The sequence below is a fragment of the Pseudonaja textilis genome, chromosome Z (genome assembly GCF_049901715.1).
Source record: "Pseudonaja textilis isolate UNSWEBS1 chromosome Z, rPseTex1.2, whole genome shotgun sequence".
Classification (NCBI taxonomy): domain Eukaryota; kingdom Metazoa; phylum Chordata; class Lepidosauria; order Squamata; family Elapidae; genus Pseudonaja; species Pseudonaja textilis.
This window is the reverse complement of record NC_142008.1, coordinates 128,214,864-128,237,042: the sequence shown is the minus strand read 5'-3', so window position 1 is coordinate 128,237,042 and position 22,179 is coordinate 128,214,864. Positions and strand designations below refer to the sequence as shown.

Genomic DNA, 22,179 nt, shown 5'->3' with positions numbered 1-22,179 from the left:
GAAATCTAAGTCAGCCCACCTTGAATTCCTTTCTATTAACTCCCGCCAATTGCCATTGACCCCTAGTATCTCAGATTCTTGGGGAGTTCAAAGCTTACAATAAATCTTTATCCTCATTTGAACTGTATGGATCTCCTGATTAATAATTAGTAATAGCATTATTAATAATACTTATCCTGTTTTCTCACTGATAGCGTGTCAAAAAAAAAAAAAACGGATTGTGTTACCCTCTTCCTTTTTAGAGCCTGCTATCATCTTTTGCTTCCAGACTGTAAAATGCATCCTTCTGCAGGTGTTTACCTCATTCCTTAGCAACATCCATTTTACACAATCAGTGTAAAGATGGGAGATTTGTACATCCACATCCCCACCTGTCTGTATTTCCACAGAAAGCATCTTCATGTTAGAATCTCAATATCTGCACTTCAACACGCAAAAAACGTCACTGAAGGCCAGCTTTTGCATTCAGTGAAGGCAGACCTGTTTTAGCAACCATTTGCAGTTCCAAGTGATGAAAAAGTTAACATTGTAACCATTCACACTTACACCTTTTGCAGGTCTAAAGAACAGAAGTATCATAAGCAACTGCAGTTTTACTTAGTGGCTGCTTTGCTTAATGACCAAATTGTCCCAATTGTGGCCGCTAAAGGGTTACTTGTACTTCATGGGAATTTCAGTGATATAAAATAGAACAGCAACATCGATCTTTAATAAGATTCTGTTCCTTATATATTCTTACGTATCAGATTTTGAAAACAAATGAGCCTCACTAATCAACATTTCTACAATGGTTTTTACTCAGAACATTTATTTTAAAAAATTACAGGAAAAATGTATGCTGAAATTAACAAAATTAGGACTGGGAATCTCTTAGCTCAGACCTGAATGACAAATTTAATTTAGAACAATTTCATTGGCGTAGTACTTCCTATATGACATAAAACTAATACAATTATTTTGAGAATTGACTGAAAATATCTTTATTAATCAGCTCTATGTCCACCCCAACCTTGCAATTAACAAGCACACAACTAAAATATATTTTTTGTAATCTGAAATTACTCCAAGTACAGTCAACAAAAAAATAAGACAGGCATACAAAGTCTGTACACAAACTCAACATGGGGTACACAATTTTCAATGAAGTAAGACATACAAAATAAAAAAGTGTTTATAAATTCACATGGTCTGGGGTCTTATATTGGCTCAATAAGGTCTCTCACGGCGGTCTTGTCTGTGGTCCCCTCTGCAGAGAAGAAAAATAAAAAATTTAAAATTACAGATTGTGATTACTAGCTACAGTAAGCAGTACTCCAGAGATAAGCTATAATGGGTGAAACTGGTAAGAATTTAGGAGTGAAAAACGTTAGTCAGCTCCTAATAGCCTCTGGGAGGCTATTCAGGTGCAGAAATATGGTATCACCTACCCACCTCACTTCTAGAAATTTTACCTTGAGTCCATTTTCCCTGGTCCAAAGTTTCCTCTGTCTCCCCCTCTTCCACCGCGGAATCCACCTCGGTCTCCCCCTCGACCTCCACGGAAACCACCTCTGTCAAAGCCTCCCCGTCCCCGTCGTTCTTCACCAAATCCACCTCCTAGGAAAACAGAATAGATTACTCATCTCAAAGCACAACTCTAGTTTTCTTATGTTTAAGTCTTTTACATGAAAAGACCAGCTATGTGTTTCACAAAATGATCTCGGCAGAAGACCGTCATACATATGTGGCCTTCTCCCATCCAAAGCACACAAGAATGTCACTCCCGTTAAATGATTCTTCTCTTGTGGTAAGAATTGCATTAAGTGTATTTGAGTAACTCTCCAATACTCACCCATATGTGGTCCCCCGGGCCCGTCTGGTTTGGGTGCTTTGCACTGATTGCATTCATTACGCCATGAAAAATTCATGTTCTCACATGTCCTGCAGTAGACATCATGGGAAGAAAGCAAGCCATTACAAATCAACTAAATTTACTACCATCTTCCCTGCCACACAAATTGCTAGATTTTACTTACGGATTGGGACACTTCCAGTCTCCAGCACGCTGCTGGCCGCCTCCGCCACTAGGAAAACCACCCCGGTTGCTTCCACTGGAGCCACTGTTGCTGCCGCCGCCACCACCACCACCACCAAATCCACCACGGCCCATTGGTCCTGAAGAAAATTCAGGATGGAAACAAAGAATGTTTTCTTGCCAGTATTTATTGTCTTGTTCACTATAACAGCAGTTTCTCAATTTCAGATCTTTAAATTGCTGAGATCAAGAATACCGCCTAAGGTATTTCCATCCATTTTATCTCCACATTTTACAACAGAATTTGGCCCTTCTTTCACCTTCACTGCTTTGCTGAAGGATCAATTCTTACTCTTCTTCTAAAATAGGACAATAATAAATATGTAGCATGACAGGAAGATGGATAGTGTTCCATTACTATTCAATCCCAAAGATAAGCCTTACTCACCTCCTCTGCCGCCACGGCCTCTTCCGCCACGGCCATTCCCTCCTCCTCGGTTGAAGTCTGCTCTCCGGGTGGCAAATGAAACTTTAATTGGGTTGCCAGAGAACTCTTTCCCTAAAGAATTTGAAGGGGGGATTTTTGTCCATCATTGTGTTCATCATTACTTTTTATTTCACTCAAATTCCAATAACACAGAGACAGTCCTTATCCTAACACTTTGAAAAGAGCCATACAAATTCCCAGCAATAAAAATGCTGTTCCAAATCAGCGACCTACCATCAAACCAATCAATGGCAGCTTTTGCAGAAGGGGGATCATCAAAAGAAACGGTAGCTTCTCCTTTCAGTTTTCCTGTCTCACGGTCTGTATACAGATTAATCATAGGCTGCCCAGTTTTCTTGTTCATCTAAAAGACACGAGATGACATTCTCATCAAATAAAGTGTTCATGTTTCTGTAGCCGCTCATACAACTATTTAGTGATGGTATTTGTTTGTTGCTCATTTCTGGAGACTGCCACCCATCTCAAACATGTGATTCTAGGCAGTTTTACAACATTAAAATAATAAAAACATAAAATACATAATTGCTGACCCTGTATAAACAATGAACAGCAAGCAAGGAAGCGGAAGATCTCCCATAATTCATTGGGGTCCCAGGTTTGAGCACAGAACCAAATCTTTAGGGTCTTTTTTCTCTATTATGTAAATTTTACCTCAAGTATAAAAATGTTAAATGTTAACTAGCCTTTAGGTAAGATACATTACAAATAAAACTATCTGAAATCATCTTGGAGTCTTCTATTTTCTTGTCTTTATATGTGATTCACAAACTAGGTGATGATCCTCTGGATTCCCACTAGCATATTTCTAAATGGATCCATTATAGTGCAAAGAATTTGTTTACCTTGATGAGGCCAATCTGCTTAAAGTATTCTGAAACAGACTCAATGGTTACATTTTCACCAAGTCCTTGGACAAAGATGGTGTTATTGTCAGAATTATCCTGCTCATTAGCTGCAAAAGAAGAAATAAGATTTAAACAAAATAAATTCCAAACGTATCAAACTATTCTTGGCTGTACAAATTTTCAAATCTGTATTCCATTTTATTGAAGTGAACAGACGTTTTCTTTGGTTAAATACAAATAATCTTCAATCCCGCATTATGATAAAGTTCATTTCTCCTACAACTCAAGTTTGTGTTTTTAACACAACTGAAATCAGTTAAGTTTAATAGTTTTGTGTTCACCAGAATATCAACAGAAGTCAAAGTCTCAAGTTATTCCTGAGCATTGATTGCTTTACTGGTCTTGAGGAACAGCAGTCCTTAAGACAGAAAACACTTGTGATAAGTGCAAAGCTTTGTTTTGATTATTAAGTGGAATGAGTATGAAACCAGTCAAGCAACCACTTACCAGAATCATGACGTGAGCCTTGGTCCCGTGGTCCTTTGTCACATGAAAACAAGGAAGGAAAAGTTCAGTTAGACAGACAGTGGGCTTCCCTTTTTTTTTTTTTTTCACATCACCATATTACAATAACATTAGAAACAGGCCAGTGTTGAACATATGCAGCCTCACAATTAGAATGTAAGAAAACATACCCGCCCAGTCAGAAGCACTCCATATCTTAATGATGAGATTATTTATTACATAACCAGTTTAAACATTCTTTCCGCCAGGACATATTGAACCCTAATTTTTGCAGCTTTGGAGGGAGGAGCATGGCCTCCAGATACACACTCAACACAGCATGGGACAACCACCCAGAGGAATCTATTTTTCCACTTTCATAGCATACATTTAGTCACTGCTACCCAGTCTCATATTGACCCTCAATCAGTTTTTTAAAAATCTCCCATACATGAGGACTGTGGCAGAATTCTGCAACCTATTCCATTTTTGTTTTCTTGAACACAAGAGCTATGTGTTGATACCACCTTATATCACAGAATACATTTTGAATAAGTTCTTTTACAAGATTAGATTTTTAGTTTTGAGAAACCATCAGGTTCTTTACTTATGTCAACCATTCTATTAACATATTATACACAGAGATTTATTTAAAAAAAACATTTTGACACCTCCATTCTTAATTACTTTTGAAAGCGTATGCCCAACACTGGTCTCAACTGCATCAACAATCCTAGGAAGACCATTTTAAAATGTTTGTGCCAAGCCTTTTTCAGCAAACCCTATGGGAATGTTCCTTAAAACCAATTAGTTTAGTTTGGTACATTCATGTTTCAAAACAAAAAAAACAAAAAAAACCACCTTTTATGAAACTTCATGATATTAAAACCAAACTTTCTTTAAAATAGAAGCCCATGAAAACATTTATTTGTCAAAGAGCTCTTAAGAGTTTTATACAGACAAAATTATACATTCCGGTTTCAAAAGAGTGGCCCCCTCGGCATTTCTTTCCTGTACCAGTAGTTTTTTAAACCAGGTAATATAAACCTTCATTTTTCCATGTTTCTTCAGGACTGCATGCACTTCCATTAACACTTTTTAAGTCAGCATTTGCATGTGTTTCTAAACAGGGGACAACACACAAGCCCAACATTTATGAAGTGAATTTTCCACGTGTTCTCCCACAAAACACAAGTCTAGGTTTCATTTTTTCCCCCAGTCTTGTTGCATAACATACAACCAAAATTGGCCCAAAGAACTTGGCTGAGTAGAAAACCCAGAACGTGGAAATCAACACCACAGATACAACCAACCATTTTGGCATATGTGCCACAACAGGGAGTGCTCCCATAGGTTTTTATCTGATAAACGGTGGCTTTTCATTTCTTTGGCATACAAACAGAGTCTCCGAAAAATAATATAATAGAAATACACTTTTGTGGTTCAAGTTTTTGAACTCTTTGGACTTACCACCAAATTTATTGAAGCCACCACCTCGCTCACCACCGCTGAGGAGATAAGTTAGAAGATAATGATGCTTTTTCCATGGCTAAAAAGGTTTGTTGCTAGAAACTACACCATATCCATTAAGATGCTGGCCAACACTTATGTTTGATTCTTCCTGAAGATCTAAAGACAACCTCTCCACCTTTTTCTTGCCCTCAGCATTTTTAAAAAAATAAAGCATGATACCCTTTGAGAAGGTTTGCAATTGCTAATGTTTAGTCAATCTTGCTTCTGCTCTTGAACTGTTACATGTGACGTCCTGATGCAGCTTTTGGGACAAAGTTGTTTTCCTTGTAGGTGTTCTATTCTTGGCATGGACTGGTGAACCAAGGTTGTTTTTAAAATATTGCATACCGTGCACACTGTATTTCTAAGTGACTTTTCTCAAATTATTGTTTTTGCAGAGCTTTTGTTGCATACAATCCTACATGCAGATATCTGCTTTGAAAGCATGTATAAAACCCATTCTCTCATCAGAATATTCATAATATTAAATCACTCAGCTCTAAAAACTGCATTATCTGCCTGCCATTAAAGATCTCTCTCCCTTCCTCAGACCCTTAACTAACATGTGGAAGGTGGAGATTTGATTAAAGTTCATTGACTTTCACACCTGTGGCACACAAAATGCAGAATTTGTTAACAGAACAGGTATTGTTAACAGAGCAACAACTTTTCATAAGCAAAACAACCCTTCAACTACCCATATCTATACTCACCTCTCTACTATCTTGTCTCCCCCAATCAGAAACCCACATGGTCAATGTTGCTTAGCAATCATTGTTTTTCAAATACCAACTTTAGTCACCCCTCGATAAAAAAAAGAGGCAGTACAAGTACCCAAGAACAGTTTGAGGATCCTACATGGTCCATCATAAACCACAAGTACAAGAAATGAGTAAACATGAACACATCCGTTTAAACCCAATTTGACAGCCATTATATGGCTAAACCATAGTATTAACCCCAAGGAAAAGCTGGCTTACAATTTGCCCAGAAGCATGTTGCTGAAACAATCATAGAAGCCTCAAGTTGCTATCAGCATATAAACCATGCCCCTTCCATGTCCCTCATTAGGTTTACACTGGGGTAGAATTGAAGGATAATCCTATTATCAATCTCCTTTATGCAAAAATTGTAGTAATATGGTATTTTGTAGTATGAGAATCCTCTACGTACTTGTACACGACTGTAACATGGGTCATAGAGAAGTATAATTCACCTTGGAGGAACAGTACTGATACTCATATCAAGTGCACCTTTGAGGTTGTCAACAATCCAAGTAGGATTACAAGATGAAAGTGCCATATTTCACCCCATGCACCAACTTGTTACTGCAATGATTCATTTGTCAGAAAGTAATTTTAACTCCTTCACATGCAGGTAACAGAATACCTTTTGATCGCCATTAAGAATTCACCCCATACCAAAAAAAAAAAAAAAAAAGAGCACACCAATTGTGTACAAGGTGGTTTCCCCAGCCTTAGATCACCAAAAGTTCAGTTTTCAAATTTTGTACCCTCCCAGAAAACAATTAGCTTTTTTCAAGTACTAAGAAAAAAAAAATTAAAAACCCGCTCCCTCTACCACAACAACCTATTAAGACACCTACCCCATGCCACCTCCACGGCCACCTCTGGTGCCACCTCTACCACCACTCCGATCAAAGCCACCTCTACCATATCCGCCGCCGCCACCTCCTCCGCTGCCTCTGCCACGGTTGCGGTCCTGTTGACCCCCGTATCCACCTTGATCCTGGCTGCCATAGCCTCCTCCACTACCACTTCCACTCATGGAGGATTGTTCCTGGCCATAGCCACCAGCTGGAGAAAAAAGTGAAGGGGGAAAAAAAACAAAACACCAAAATCTTAAGATTATAAAACATGACCCTTGATATCTGACAATAAGAAAGCAGGAATAGGAAGGGAAAAATTCTTGCAACAGTCCACCAGAATCAGATATTGTATTCTGCAGACTTTCCCTTTGCCAAAATTTAAACCAAGATGAGCTGAAAAGAACATCTACTCACAACCACCGCCACCTCCTCCTCCACTGCTGCTGCTGCTGCTGCCATATTGACTCTGTTGGCCGTAGCTCTGAGGTGGGTTGTAGGAAGGTTGCTGCCCGTAAGAGCTTTGCTGCTGGCCGGCATAGCTTGACTGCTGGCCATAACCACTTTGGGGTTGCCCATAACTGGAAGTTTGGGAGCTAGTGCCATAACTGCAGATTTCACAAAAGAACAAGCATAAATAATGCTACTCTAGCCTCATGCAAAGTACATCCTTTAAACTAGCTTTATCCTATTAGGATTCTTCAGATTCTCCTCTCCAAGCCCATCCCGCAACTCTGAACAGAAAAAAATCAGGAGCCAGCCTAATTAGCATTTACCTTCCAGTGCTGGAGCTGGTTGGCTGCTGAGAATAGCTGGGATAAGATGACTGCTGTCCGTAGGATGACTGTGAAGTCTGACTAGTGCCATATGCTGTGGATGAGCTGTAAGCTTGTGGTGTGGACTGAGTACCATATCCAGCTGTTATGTAACAAAAAAAAAAGGCGGGGGGGAGGTTTAGCAATAAATCAGCATCAAACCTGGTGTCATATTAATGCCTGCAGGATTTTCCACCATTAATTATAGCTTTGAATTAAATGGAAATGTTTGTATTTGGTTCAGAAGATATATTTGGAATATGCAGGAGCGTGTAACTGAGCATCTGCCTACAACCCATTAAAGATATATTTGTTGCCAAGACAGCATAGCTGCATCAGCATCCCAACAACAGCTATATCATCTTGCAAAATGACTGTTGCTTTAGCAACTCAAAAGAATGCTATATTTGCTTCCAAAGTACTCCACACTGATGTTTTAATGAATACTACTGCCAAGTTAGAAAATACAAAAGATTGCATAACTTTACACATAGTCATTCTCCTAATCCCAAATTAAGTTCTGTAACTTTAGCTAATAAACAAATAAATTCCATTAGTTATTACAAAGCTCTATCATGGGATGGGATGCAACAGTATCATTTTCATATTTTTACCTCTAGAAACCAAGCTTTTATGTTGGTGTGTCATGGAACTGGTAAGTCAGAATCACTCATCTCTCCCAGCTGAGCTAATCTCTCGTTTTCCTATGTAAGTTACAAAGTTCAAAAACAAGATTAGCGTACTTACAGCCCTGTGTCTGGCCATAAGATGAGCTGTAACTACTTTGGCCATATCCAGAAGTATCTGCGGATTGCCCATAGCCACCATAACTCTGCTGTCCATATGGTTGGCTGGTTTGTTGAGAATAACCTTGTGTGGGTGGAGTTGGGTAGGCTCCATAACTAATGGAAAAGAAGAGGAGGTAAAAATCAGCCAAGGAACTTATTTCCACAATGAACTTTCAGATTTTTGCTTTTCACCATGTCTAATGTGCTCCATTTAAATTACAGAAGTTGCAAGTGCTATTTCCAAGATGGCTGATAATCCCACAAATGTGTGAACTGTGCTGTGTTAATTCTGAAAACATATTGGAAATATTCAGAAAAAAGCAATACAGTAAACCTATTTTAAAAACAGCTGTAATATTATTTATGGTTGAACAATTTAATGACTGTTGGAGCCCTTGAAAATTTGGGCATCATGGGGTCATCCTATTGTCAAATTGCATTTGGGAAACTTAGTGAGTATCTAAAATAAATGAATTTTAAGCAATATTCCCTAAGAATAAATGTTTTTATGTTAATGCACACTATTTTAATAAATTTGTTACATACTGAATTGTACTGCAGTTGATAGCCAAGATTGTTAATTTAAGCAACTTTCTGTATTTTAGCCCCTAAAGACAACCAGTTTAGACATACCATTTGTAAGGAATTACAGTTATTAGTACATTAAAATGCAAATCAAGACACAAGATTTCTGAACAAATCAGTGTCATAACATCTTCATCTTTCTTATAAAAAAACTGCCTATTGAAAGCATGATATATCAAAACTCCTCAGAGATGGGCAGTACCTAAATTTGATAAACAAATAAAATAAACATGTTACTCATACATAGAAAATTAATTCCAGTGTCATTTACCTCTGTGTTGCTGACTGGCTATAATCTGCAAGAGAATTGGGGAAAAAATTAAAACAGATCCACTGAACAAATTTTAAGAACCTAACAGTGAAAGGCAATCCCCAATTTGTAAGATGCTCCTAGCATCCCCAAGAATCAGGGCCAATAGATGCCCAGTTTTATTCAATTTCTGAGATACCCCAAGTTGTACAGCATTAGCCATAAGTCTGTAACTGAAAATCTTTGCAGTCCATGGCTGCCATGTATTACTCAGAATTACATTAGCGCAAGAGCTGTATCCCAGTGTTGGTACACAGTATTGAATAAAAATGCCTAAAAATATCTCTAAGCCACTTTGGCATGAGATCTGCAGAATGTGAGAATTATACTGTTACTCTTCAAAGACTACCCTTTATGCACAATATAAATATGAAAAAGTTGTAACATCACATTTAACTTTGTTGTAGCTGTGTTACCTGGAATTTCACGTTTCATTAGTTTTTCTATGGTGATATTAGCATTTAAAATGGCATCCATGCCTTCTCTTGAAGTTCCAGAAACCATGTTTTCTTCTTAACCAAACCAATATTTTTAATGTTAATTTTTTCCCCCAGTAACTAAATTGAGAGCATATTCTGGAAGTCCTTGGATGCATTTACAAGTATTAAAAAACACAAACTTGACTCAGAAAAGGAATGATGTAACCCATAAATTTGCCACTAGTGAAATGTTACCTGAAACTAGTGCTTTCTACTATTTCTCATGTCTAATTAATGTCTTTCGTTGTTTGATTTATTGCATTCCTAAGCATTATTTTGATAACCTATAAAAAAACCTGACATTCTCCTTTAATAAACATCTTTTGCTTTGCCTGAAGTATCCATGATTCGTAGGTATGCATGTAGTGCAAAAGCCAACTTTGCAAAGTAAAGTGTATCTTCCCAAATTCAGCGACCATATTCGTTTCATCTTTACAGCAATCTGAATGCTTGAGTTTTAGGCAAGCAGCTGGAGATGCTTCTGGTACTCAGTTTAATCAGATTTCAAGAACTCCTTGGGGGGTGGCAAAATTCAAGCATCCTTTCAGTCCAGAAGGGAAGAGATTAGGAATAAAGGAGTTTGAGGGAACAAACTGTTACCTGAGATGTTAAGACTTCATTATTAAAATTTTAACAATTGCAATCTAGCCCTTTTCTTGTAACTTTTAAGAAAGCATGTTTTCTCTTCTTAGCTAAGGCCACTTCTTTTGCTATGTCAAGAACTTGCTTTTTCAGCAACTACACATACAAATGTATTCTGGAAGTCCTTGAATATACTGTCCCGCGTTGAGAGAAATACCAACTTGATTGGAACAGTGAGTATGTAACCAATAAATTTGTCACTTATGGAATATATGAGAATCAATGTTTTCTATTGTTCAAATCTCATATATAACCAATGTCTTTATTGTTTGATTACTTGATTACTGGTATATCACATGTACTGAATTATGCAACATTTGTTTCTGTACCACATAAAAATACCTGATCCTCCTTAATATAGGTAGTCTTGATTTACAACAGATCATTTAGTGATCATTCAAAGTTGCAACTGTACTGAAGTAACTTATGACCATTTTTCACATTTAAAACCATTGCAGCACCCCTGCAGTCACGATTAAAATTCAGTTGCAGCATCCCAGGGTCATGTGATCCCCTTTTGCAACCTTCTGCCAAGCAGAGTCAATGGGGAAGCCAAATTTGCTTAACAATCGTGTTACTAACTTAAGACAATACTCTGCTTAACACCACTGTGTTAAGAAAATTCATAAAGTGGGGCAAACCCCACTACCAAGGTTTCACTTAGCAGCATAAATTATGGGCTCAATTGTGGTTGTAACTCGAGGGCTTTTTCCCCCTTTCTTCTTTGCCTGAATTACTTGCACTCGGGTTTTTGGATTTTCGGGCAGGTGAAAAGTGTTTTCTCTCAAATTCAGTGAATATAGTCTTCTTCAGCTCTAGCTTGGGAGTGCAGGCAATTGTGAAGCCCTCCAATTTTCTACGTCCAAAGGCTGTTTTTTTTTTTTTTAAAAAAAATAACCATCCATCAGTCCGTAATGACTGCCCCCCCAAAGCAAATAATAAAAAAGGCGAGAGGGGAAAAAAAGCCCGCGCAGTGAAAATGAGTGGCGGCTTACCGGGGACCGAGTAATTATTTACCTACCCATGGAGCGGAGCAGCTTTTAAAGCTCAGTTACGAGTTTAGACTTAGTTTTGCCAGGAAGGGGGCGTGTGGAATTAGGACCGAAGCCCAGCCCAGCCACTACTCCCTTTTACGGCCCACTAGCGAAGATGGGCAGGAAAGAGCGCGCGCTCCCTCAGCGACCAAGCAGCCGTTGGGCGCGCGTGGGCGAGCAAGCATACTAAAAGAACCCGGATGTTGCACTGCGGCAAAAAAAAGTATCTATGCGCATGCGCCAACGGCCCGCGTAGCCGGCTGGAGGCCACGCATGCGTACTCCCGGATCGCCCGGTTCAGAAAGCCCGCACTCCGGTTTTTTTCCTCAGCGGTTCCGTCTCGCGCATGCGTGCTTTTCCCTGCCCCTCAAAGAGTTCCTCGGAAACCCCGTTTTTCTTCTCCCCGCCTCCCCCTAGCGGGTCTCACGCTTTCCTAAAATGGCCGCAGCGAAATGGCGCAGTTGAGACTAATGGGCGATGCGCAAACCTTTATAAGGACAAGGAGAGCAGCCGTAACTTCAACCTCCCTTCTCCGGTTGGAGCACCCGCACCCTACTCTCTTGTTCCCTCTAGCCGCCCAGGATCTAGGAACCAACCCAAAGCCTCCAGTCAAAGAGCTCTGATCGCCCCATCCAATTTGTCAAGAGACCCCAGCCTGGCCCTCTCCCCAAAGAAACCAAGGCCGAGTCGGGAGCCCTACTCTCCATCTACCCGATGCCTTGTCTCTTGGCCGCCTCAACCGAAGCCCTGAAATATTACTCGCAGACTTCTCCAGCAGCTCCTCCCCCCACCCTCCCAAAGCGCGAAAGGACGAAGCGTCCTCTTTTGCTCTGGGTTCTGGTCGAGGCACGTCTGCCTACCTTCCTCCCTCTCCCCCGATGGAGTCCCTCCTCCCATTTGACCCACTGCGGTAAGTCCTCTCCACGGAAGCCAATTTGCTCCAATGCCTCATCGCGCGTTCCCTGTGACCACGAGGACTAGCGACTTAATCCTGCCAAATTCGAGCTAAAACCCCTGCGCTCCTTTTGCAGCGGTTTGTGGAAGCCCGACATCCCCTTCGCGGTCTCTCCGGCGGCTCCCCTGCCTCTCTTACCGTTGGACGCCATAGCTATAGCTTCCCAGCAAACTCTCTCACGTCTCCTTCGCCGCCTGGTCCCAGCCGCTCCCTTCGCGGCAAATATAATTGCCCCTCCCCTTTCCTTTGGGCTACACCATCTCAGATGACAGGGGTGGCAGGGAGAGTCGTTTGAATAAGGCCGATTACTTTTCGTTCTAAAAACAAAGATTCTTTTGTTCGCCGATGAGTGTGCAAGCCTCCACACGAAATTTCTTTATTTTGAAATAACCCTTACGTCGCACTCCGCGGGAACAGATTTAGAAAGCCAGCTGCTCCCCCCCCACAATCGAAATGGTGTCAGTCCAACCTGCTGGGTGGGATGAGATTACGGCGGCAGCCTGGGCGCAACCAAAGGAGGAAGTAGGGGGGGGATTGAGGAGAAATCGGGGAAAGTAGCTCTCCCTATGGGCCTCTCTTGTAGGGCCTAGGGGTGGCGTCTCTTGCAAAAATCCTATGGATTAATGTCAGCGGAATCTGGAATCATTTTAAAAACGGATTTAGTAGATTGCAGGGCATAACACACTTGGGATTCTGGTTCTGAGCTGTTCTGGGAATCCAGCATCAGTTGCTTCCAGGAGGACAGAAGCACTGATGAAAAAAGGCATTGCTGCATTTCAGACTCATCGTCTTTGGGGAGGGGAGAGGGGGGAGAAGATCTGGCCGAGCGGCCCATCCTTTTTCGCATCTTGCCTGGTGGAGTTTTGCACGCTCCTCTTCTGAAAAGGGCACCGAAACTGTAGGCAGCGCTGGCTGAAAAAAAATCTGGCGGCTCAACCCCTTCCATCTTGCTAAGCCTATCCTGGGGAAACCTGGATGCACAATTTCAGGTTTCTCATTTGGGCTCCGGGCTCTTGAAAGTAGCTTATTGACCCAGAAAGCTATGAAACCGGTTTAAATCAGCTTGTCTCTTATATAAATGTATGCATAACGTTGGAGGGTTGTGTGGAAAGGGAACTTCATGAGGACAGTGGTGACACCCAAGCAGAAAAAAAAGCCCAAAGGCAACACCAGGCCAGCCATAAAACAAACTTGCATAGGAAAAGAGATTTAATAAAAGGTATTGAAAGAAGCCCCCTAGACAAAAAGCCAAGTAATTAAAAAAACTAGGGAAACAAAAAGAAATCCCTTACAAACTAAAGGTCATGCCAAATCAGCAAAACAAATAAGACAAAAGACCCATAGCAGACAGGAGATTGCTACTAAACAAATATAAGAAATGAAACTAATAATCCAATCAAACCACCCCGCAGAGTTTACCCTCTGACGGAAACCCCCCCCTTGATAGGATTTCACTCACGCACAAAAGGAGAAAAGGTATAAAAATCAGGAGTTTATTACACAAAGCTGGCTAGCCCCGGGGAACGCCAGACTTCTTGCTATCTCTTGCCTTCCTGAAAATTAAAGCAAACTTGCTTCCAAATAGCTGTCTGTCTGTGTCCTTACTCTGAAAGCACTCCCAGCAGGAAAAAGAACCCTTGGAAGAAAGGCATTTGCAAGCCTTTCAACAGTTGCAAGTCCTTGGAGCAGGCAGTGCCTTTTGGTGATGGCCCCTGGTTGGGCAGCTCCTCAAGGATGGTGATATAGGCTGCCTCATTGCTCTGTTCCTCATGTAATAAATGCTATTTTGCACTATTCCACTGGTCATCCTTTCTCTCCTACCACTACAATCTTCAGAATTGATTGCATTTCATTTCATTGATGACATGGAATTGATGACATGATGGCATTTGTGCTGCGGATTAGTGCTGTGGCCTGTTTTTACAGAGAGCCTGATTCAGAAATGGATGCATCCATACCAAACAAGAATATATAATATAACACTAAAACATTATGAAGAATGGTTGCAGGAATTGGGTATGGCTGGTCTAGAGAAAAGAAGGATTGTGTGACATGACTGCAGTGTTCCAATATTTGAGGGGTGCCACAAAGAAGAGGGTGTCAACTTATTTTCCGAAGTACCAAAGGGAAGACAAGAAATAATGGAGACTAATCAAGGAGAGAAGCCAAACTGGAATTAAGGAGAAACTTCCCAACAGAACAATTAACCAGTGGGACAGCTTGCCTTCAGAAGTTGTGGGTGTATCCTCACTGGAGTCTTTTAAGAAGAGACTGGACAGGCACTTGTCTGAAATGGTATAGGGTTTCCTGTTTGAGCAGGGGGCTGGACCAAAAGACCTCCAAGATCCCTTCTAGCTTGATTCCAATTCTGATTTTTCCCATTAGATCCCACATTTGAACTTGTGAACAGAAATGTGTGCACTTGCATAAGTGTTAGTGCTGCTGTAAAATAAGCTAATAGAAAGCTGCCTGTTTTTATTTGATAGATTTTGCATCCGTATCCTGCCTTTTGTCCAAATTCTATTGACTGGCACCTTTTGTGACATTACTAAAGCATGCTTAACTTGGCCGTTTAATGAAAAAAAGGAGGAATGTAGTGGAGAAATGCCACTAAAACTTTTTCATCTTTTGGGCAGTTAGTCTGCCTGGATATCTTGAAGAATTCATTTAGCCTCCTAAGTAAGCCTGCCTGTTTTCATTGCATCAATGTTGGTGTGTGACTGCGTAATAATCTATTGCAATCAACCTCCTTGGGCAAAAATTGAGTAGATATAATTTTCCAATTCTCTCTGGTTTACCAAGATTTCAGAATTAGAGACTTGCAGGCTTCCTTCCCTGCTTTGCCAGAATGGTTTCTCCCAGGAATAAAGCTTTCCCTGTCTCTATCCCTAAAACCAGCTTGAGCCAGTTTTGAGCCGCACCCTGCAAATTTATGAATGGTCTGGAGCGTTGGCATGGTAACCCTGGAAATGAGGCCACAGGCCAGGAAAAGGAACTTCTGAATGAAATGTTGGTGTGTTTTTCCCGCCCAGTTGGGCTCATTTGGGAGATCGGTTGCAGGAAATTTTGGGGCATTTGCAGGTTGCGATATTTTGGGCTGCTTTTAAGGGTGTGCATGGTTTATGACCTCAAAATGCATTGCTGGAAAGAAGACAACACTAGCAGGATGCAAACTGAGTCGATCAGCCTACTTTCTTGCTGCACCACCAGCATCTCCTTCCCCAAATCTAGCTTCTCCTTTCTCATCCTTCAACCCACCCTCGCTGTCCACTTCCTTTCTCAAGAAAACTTTTGCAATAATAGAGAGGGCCTCAAGCCTTGCAACCTCCTGCTGGAATACTTTACACCTTAACAATTCCTTTCAGAATTAGGATGAAACACAAACCTGGAAACTACATGAAATTAAATTCTTTATTCTTCACCAAAGAGCAGTGATAGAAAGTTGGTAGATGGGGCAGCTTGCAAAGACCTCCCTCCTTCCAGCATAAGTTATATACATTACATTCAGCCCCTCCTTTACAATATCTCCCCATTCACCCAATTCCATTCTTCCATCATCCCATATAAGGAACTTTCTTCCTTCTATGCTAGGGCCTTGTAAGTTTTCTGAAAATACATTTGTCTAATGAAAAGCTATCCTTGGAATGGATACCGTATTTCACTTCCCTGCTTTCTTAAGCTATTTTCAAGGCCTGTGAACAATGAAGAAGAGTAAGAAGGCCAGCAAACCTTAAAGAAAACAGAATGAGACATAGTTTCTGGGCCTTAATAAGAATGTAAATTCCCTAATGAAATGATGATATTGATAGCCTTATCTATTCAGTCGTGTCTTGGCAATTGTATGGGCCAGGTCTTGTTTGCACATTTTCCGATTTTGCATGACTTCTTTGAGTTTTTCTATGCTCTGAGGGCAAGTGTTCAACAACTGGGTTCTTTGACAGCCTAGTTTCCTTTTGCTGCTAACTGATCCAAATGTAATTGTTTTCTCCAGTCAATTCTTCCACATAACACAACCAAAATAGGTGAGAAATGGTTTTGTGATTTTGCCTCCCAGTGACTATTGTAATGCTCCCACACCCCTGCCCTTAATATTTGGACTCCTCAGCCTCTCTGAACTCTTGGTACCAACAATGCCAAAGTGTACACATGCGCGCACACACACACACACACACACACACAGCTCTCCTTCTCTCTTCTGGCAATGTGGGTGGCTCTGGTTCTCTTGTTCCCACCTTCAGACAAAAAGGCAGGCATGGAGAACACAGAAGGACCCAGTGGCATTTCACGCACATGCACAAGGCTGTGGCTGAATTTACCACTCCATCATCACTTCTGCTTTGCATGCATGTGGGAGGAAAAATCAAATTTGCTTCCAAGCCAGGAGAAATGTGCTGGAAATAAAATGGAGGCTGCCTGCAAGGAAAGAAGTTTTTTTTCTGGTTTCCAGAAACTTCAGTGACAGCAGCATGTTTCTGGGGTGGCTGACAAAATGGCTGAGTGAGTGGATGGATCTTTATAGGGTTCTGGAGTTTTGTGATTGAGATGCCTCAGGGGATTGTGCAATATAGTAAACCTCGTGCCTTTTGCTATTCTAATTTATTTAGTGATTGATTTGTATTTCTACCTATTCGCCATGGTGACTCAAGGCAGCTTACAACATATAAAACCACAATTTAAAACAATAAAACTCAAAAAATCAAATAAATTAATGTAGTGGTGGTAGGTTAATCCTATTATGTCCTAAAGCTCCTATCCTGTCCTTAGAATTTGGGTGAGGGAATGTAAATTCTTTTTTTTTTTGAATTTTTTAAATTGATTTTTAAAAACAAACAAAATGTAAAATATAAAAACATAAAACATCTTTTTTGAAAGCAGCTTGATCCCAGGTTACATCTCTCCATACAGACACAAATTCAAATTCATATTCATTTTATGTACCATCCCATATCTTATTACCATTCTACATTTTCTATATAGCTTCTCCCCTCTTTTAACTTTCTTAATTTTATTTTATTTATTTCATCCCAATTCAGATAATTATACTTATATTCTTTGTCCTATTTCCAGCTGTCTATTATCTTTTCTCATTAGACAAAATTTCTCCTGTAATCACTGATTAGAGTATGACGCCTTTATATCTTTCCCCTAAATTTATAACACTTAATATAATACATAACTTCCATTTGGATTCTGCTTAGTACATTCTAAAGTTACACACTATATTTTAAAAAGAGAAAAATTATAAATATATAATTAAAACAAATCTATTGTTAATATTAGTATTCATTTAAATCTTAAACATTTTACACATTACTTTTCAAATGTATCATACTTCTATGGGAACACTTATAAACTTTCCATAGTTGCTTCCCCCCACTTCACTCATATTTTAAAACATTATACCATTAAAATGTTCCCATTCCTTCCTAGTTCAATTCTCTCATTTATTTCATTTATTTTGTTCACAAAAGTTTCGCTGAGTTACACTGAGTATTTTATCCCACTTTTTAATCATATATTATTTCCAATTTTCTAACATAGTTTCTAATACAAATATAACAATACAATCTTATGTACTTTTGCAGAATCACTTTTTCAGTTAAATTTTTACCTATTATCTCTAAATAAGTCCTGTTTCTTTACATCTTGCTCCACACCTTTGTAGCTTCTCTTCCGTTCCTTCCTCCTTGCTTCTTCTCTCTCTCTTTTTACCCCTTGTCTCTCCACCTCCATTTCCCTCTTCTGTGTTCCCTTTCTGATGCTTTCTGACATTATATCCACTTTTCACCTTATTTTTCCCTTTTTTGGTTGTTTTTTGGGGTCTTAAAGTCTCCATTCTCTTTCCCCCTTCTTCCCTAGGAAAAATTACTTGTTCGTCAAAGATGGCTTCTTCTTTGTCCCAATCTTCTTGTTGCGTAGTCTTTTCTTGCAGTTTCTCATAGGTACAAATCGCCATTTCTAGGAATTGAAAAACAGAGCCAAGAGAGCCCTTCCCTTCTTGTTCCTCTTCTTTATATTTTTTAAATTACATTTTCAGTTCATCCACAAGTGATGCCATGGTAAAAAAATTTCAAACCACCCAAGTGTTTTTAGTCATTCAAATATAGTTTCCAAAAATCCCAAAGTCACCAAGCAATCCAAATACACACAAATTGTTTCTTTTAACACTTTCTTCTTTTTTCACTTTCTCTTCCTGGGGTTACTAGTTAGTTACAAAGTTCCAGTTTAGATGTATCTTTTAGAAGTCTTGTTAGAATTTAATCAGATTCTTTTAAATTCCAGGCAGTCTCCTCTTTCCAAATCCTACTCTTATTCTTTTCCTCTCCCTTCCCACTTACTTTTTAATGTTCAGAAATCCTTATTGTCCCCTTGACATTTAATTATCCAGTTTAATTACCTCTTGATGCCAAAGCAGGTTTTTTCGATTTCTCATTCATCTCTGTTCGCTGTCAACGTAAGGAAGGAGAGTGAAAGAGGAAAAGAAATGTTCCCTTTTCACTTTCATTCGCTGCTTCTGAATCTTCTTTGGGAGCGATGTATCTTTTTAAAATTTAAATTCCAGGATACCTTGATTGTTGCTTCTTATCCCAGTCAGCCAAAACTTTCACTTCTTAACTTCCTTCTGCACTTTCTTTTCTGGATGAGTGCTTCTTTGAGGCGGCCATTTCTGACTGCCACTCATTCGCCTTGGGAAAGGGAGTTTAGCCAGTTGGGGAGGGAAGATGCGGCTTCCCTCGACCCTGATGGGATCTCCCCGCTCTTTGCCACCTCTACAAGATGGCTTAGCCCCGAAGCCAGACCGGCTCGAGACACTCCAGCAGCGAGCCCAGGAAGAAACCACACATGATCGCGGATTCCTGCCTGCCACTGAAGCCCTGCAAACCGGAAGTTAGGGAATGTAAATTCTTAATCCTATCAGCTGTAAGAGCTGTGGCTGAAGGCGTTTCATTTATGGAATATATTGGCTCATCTTTCTTAATAGGTATAAAATATTTACACCTCTAAAGACTTGAGGCTTCTGCTCAAGGCAATTAAGAAAGAGTGGGGCAGCTTTCTGCCTTTGTTAAGATTTTCCTCATTTCTTCTCTGGGGAAATATAATTACTTCCTTTAATATTCCCCAATATTTCATTCTTTGGGAGGGGCTTCCCACAGTATGAATTTCCTTAATAAATAAATCCCTGTCAGCTTAAATTTCTGTCAACTTTTTTTCTCATCAAAGAAAAAAAGTGGGATTTTGAACTATGGATCTGGAGACTGTTACTGAGTCAACACTGGCACCATGGGACATCATCAACCCAGTTTCATGAATTGCAGTCAATTAGCAATGGATGTAATAAAGCTGGCTGTTCCCTTGAGGCCATGATTAGCAAGCAGAGAGTAACTTGCATTGGTTATTTGATGCAAATGGCTGACAGACTAGGGGGAAAAAAAGACTTGAACTTGGTAAGGTTAAGCGAAGATAAAGGGAAATAAAAAGATCTGGCAGAAGATGGCATAAATTGGTCTCAGGAATGCCCTTGCAATTTTTACAAACGGCTACCAGGCAGATATTGAGATGGTGAGCATTATCCTTTCAAATTGTGAACTAAACTCAAATGAAACCTAATAATTTCAATTATGATTAATGTTAATATCTCTCAAAGCTTATACAAATTTTTTCTATATTTGGGAAACCTTTAAAATTGCTTTCCAATGAGCTTTTTTAAAATTCCAGCAGGGATTTCTATACTGTAGACCTTGTTATTCTTGTGTATAATCTCACAGAAAAAAAAGAACGGCTTAGAGAGGCTGTAGAGAACTGTGAAGCAGTATGTATATAAGTGCTATTGCTATGTCCACTATCAGACTTTTTTTTGAAGGCCTTCTCAGATATAGAGATATATAGATATCAAGAAGTTGATACGTGATCACGGTTACTGTGTTCCCTGCCTGCTTTATAAGAATACGGATATTTTTACCTTTCTGGTGGGATGCAGATGTCATTCATTAATTTGAGCCTCCTAATAGTGTAGTCAGAATATTCCAGGAAAAAAATGCATATTAGATTCTGAGCCAAATCACCTGCTATTTTTTTTCCTGAAAAAAAAAAAAACAACCTGATAATTCTCTTTAATCAAGTGGTTCCATTGCCTCCACTTTCATTCTGGGCAAATGATCAGATCTTTTCTTCTACTCAGAAATTGTGGGAATTTTGCCTTCCTGACCAAAAACCCCTAGGATATAAACAGTACAATCTGGCAAAAATACCTTTACAGAAGGAAATCTGTCCTTCTATTCCATGGAAATTGTTCTGCTTTGTACTTAAAACTGTAGATATCTTAGTGGAAATGTTGGCTTGTATCTTTCCTTACTTGCTTCCAAAGAAGAGTTTCTTTTCTTCCAAATTTAATTCTAGACCTTTTCCTCAGCTGATTTTTAAAAAAAAGAAAAAAGGGACATTTTTCTGATATCCATAAATATCAAATTCAAAAGACCACTGAAACTACACTTTTATTACTAAGCTCATTTCCTCCTGCTACTAGAAGTCATTTGAACAGAACAGAATTGGAAGGGACCTTGAAGGTCTTCTAGTCCAACCCCCTACTCATACCATTCCAGACAAAAGGTGGTCCATTGGAATTCAATTCAGCCCAGGCTTAGCCCTAACTATAATCCTTTGTCTCCCTCAATATTTTTTTAAACTTTCCAGCCTCATCTACAAACCTGATATTTCAATTATGGTTGAAATTATGGTTGTTTCCCACCAAAAACCAAACCAGGTTCATCTTTGCTTAGCTTTTCAAGATCAGCCAAGGTTGATTAGGTACTTGCATTGTGGGCTCTAATATAGAGGATTCTTCCTTTTTGTCTTAAGTCATTATTGTGTTCTCTTTTTATTCCTCCACAGATCTAGATGCCCAAGAGCTGCCTTTAATTCCTGCAAAAGAGGCAGGTGAGGTTCTTGACAAAGAACCAGAGAAATATGACCAAGAAGTACCGCCTGTGAAGAATCACCATAGTCTTCTGGTACTTCAACCTCAGATAATGACCAAGGTTCCTCAGGAGAATGAGCCTCCAAATGCTCCCAAATTTGAACAGTGCTATTTTCAAATCAACTGGCCACAAGCGGTGCTGCAAAGATGGGCCACCGAGAAGGCTAACCGGGAGAAGAATCTTAACCTAGTCTTCAACCAAGAACAAACCTTTAGGAATAGAGAACCAGAAGCTAAGAAAGGAGACCACCAGGAGAGCACTGAAATGGAATGACCACCTCAATGCTCAGATGATTAAAGAACGGAATTATATTGGCTCTTGTTATAAGAATATACTCCTGATGTTACAGAATTGGTTCATTTCATTTCAGATCCTATTTGCAGATTGTGTTCACCTTTAATAAAAGTTGATTCCCCTTGAAAGCGTTTTGTGGGGCAGCAGGAATGCTTTGGTTGGAAATGCATTTCTATGTTTTTGTAATAAACATAAAAACAGTCCTGGTGATAGCTCATAATCTAGAAAAGGAATGGAAAATCCTAAACGCTACTCTGTAGATTTTTCAACTATGAAGAGTGCTAGGAAGCATGATAATTACGCTGTGCAATCA

General features: G+C 39.7%; 1 protein-coding gene and 1 long non-coding RNA gene across 2 annotated transcripts; one reads left to right on the top strand and one right to left on the bottom strand.

Moving 5' to 3' along the window:
- Window positions 1-791: 791 nt before the first annotated feature.
- Window positions 792-12,809, bottom strand: FUS (FUS RNA binding protein). The gene is made up of 15 exons (XM_026721116.2): window positions 12,736-12,809; window positions 9,449-9,473; window positions 8,552-8,706; window positions 7,766-7,907; window positions 7,407-7,597; window positions 6,990-7,200; window positions 5,342-5,379; window positions 3,875-3,907; window positions 3,365-3,474; window positions 2,736-2,865; window positions 2,463-2,573; window positions 2,016-2,154; window positions 1,832-1,920; window positions 1,452-1,596; window positions 792-1,246 (listed from the first exon to the last, which is right to left on the bottom strand). The coding sequence occupies exons 1-15, from the start codon at window positions 12,746-12,748 to the stop codon at window positions 1,207-1,209; spliced, it is 1,572 nt and encodes a 523-aa protein (XP_026576901.1). The 5' UTR covers window positions 12,749-12,809; the 3' UTR covers window positions 792-1,206.
- Window positions 12,053-21,994, top strand: LOC148124395 (uncharacterized). The gene is made up of 2 exons (XR_015740423.1): window positions 12,053-12,552; window positions 21,487-21,994. It is a non-coding gene; the product is annotated as an uncharacterized LOC148124395 (long non-coding RNA).
- The last annotated feature ends 185 nt before the right edge of the window (window positions 21,995-22,179 follow it).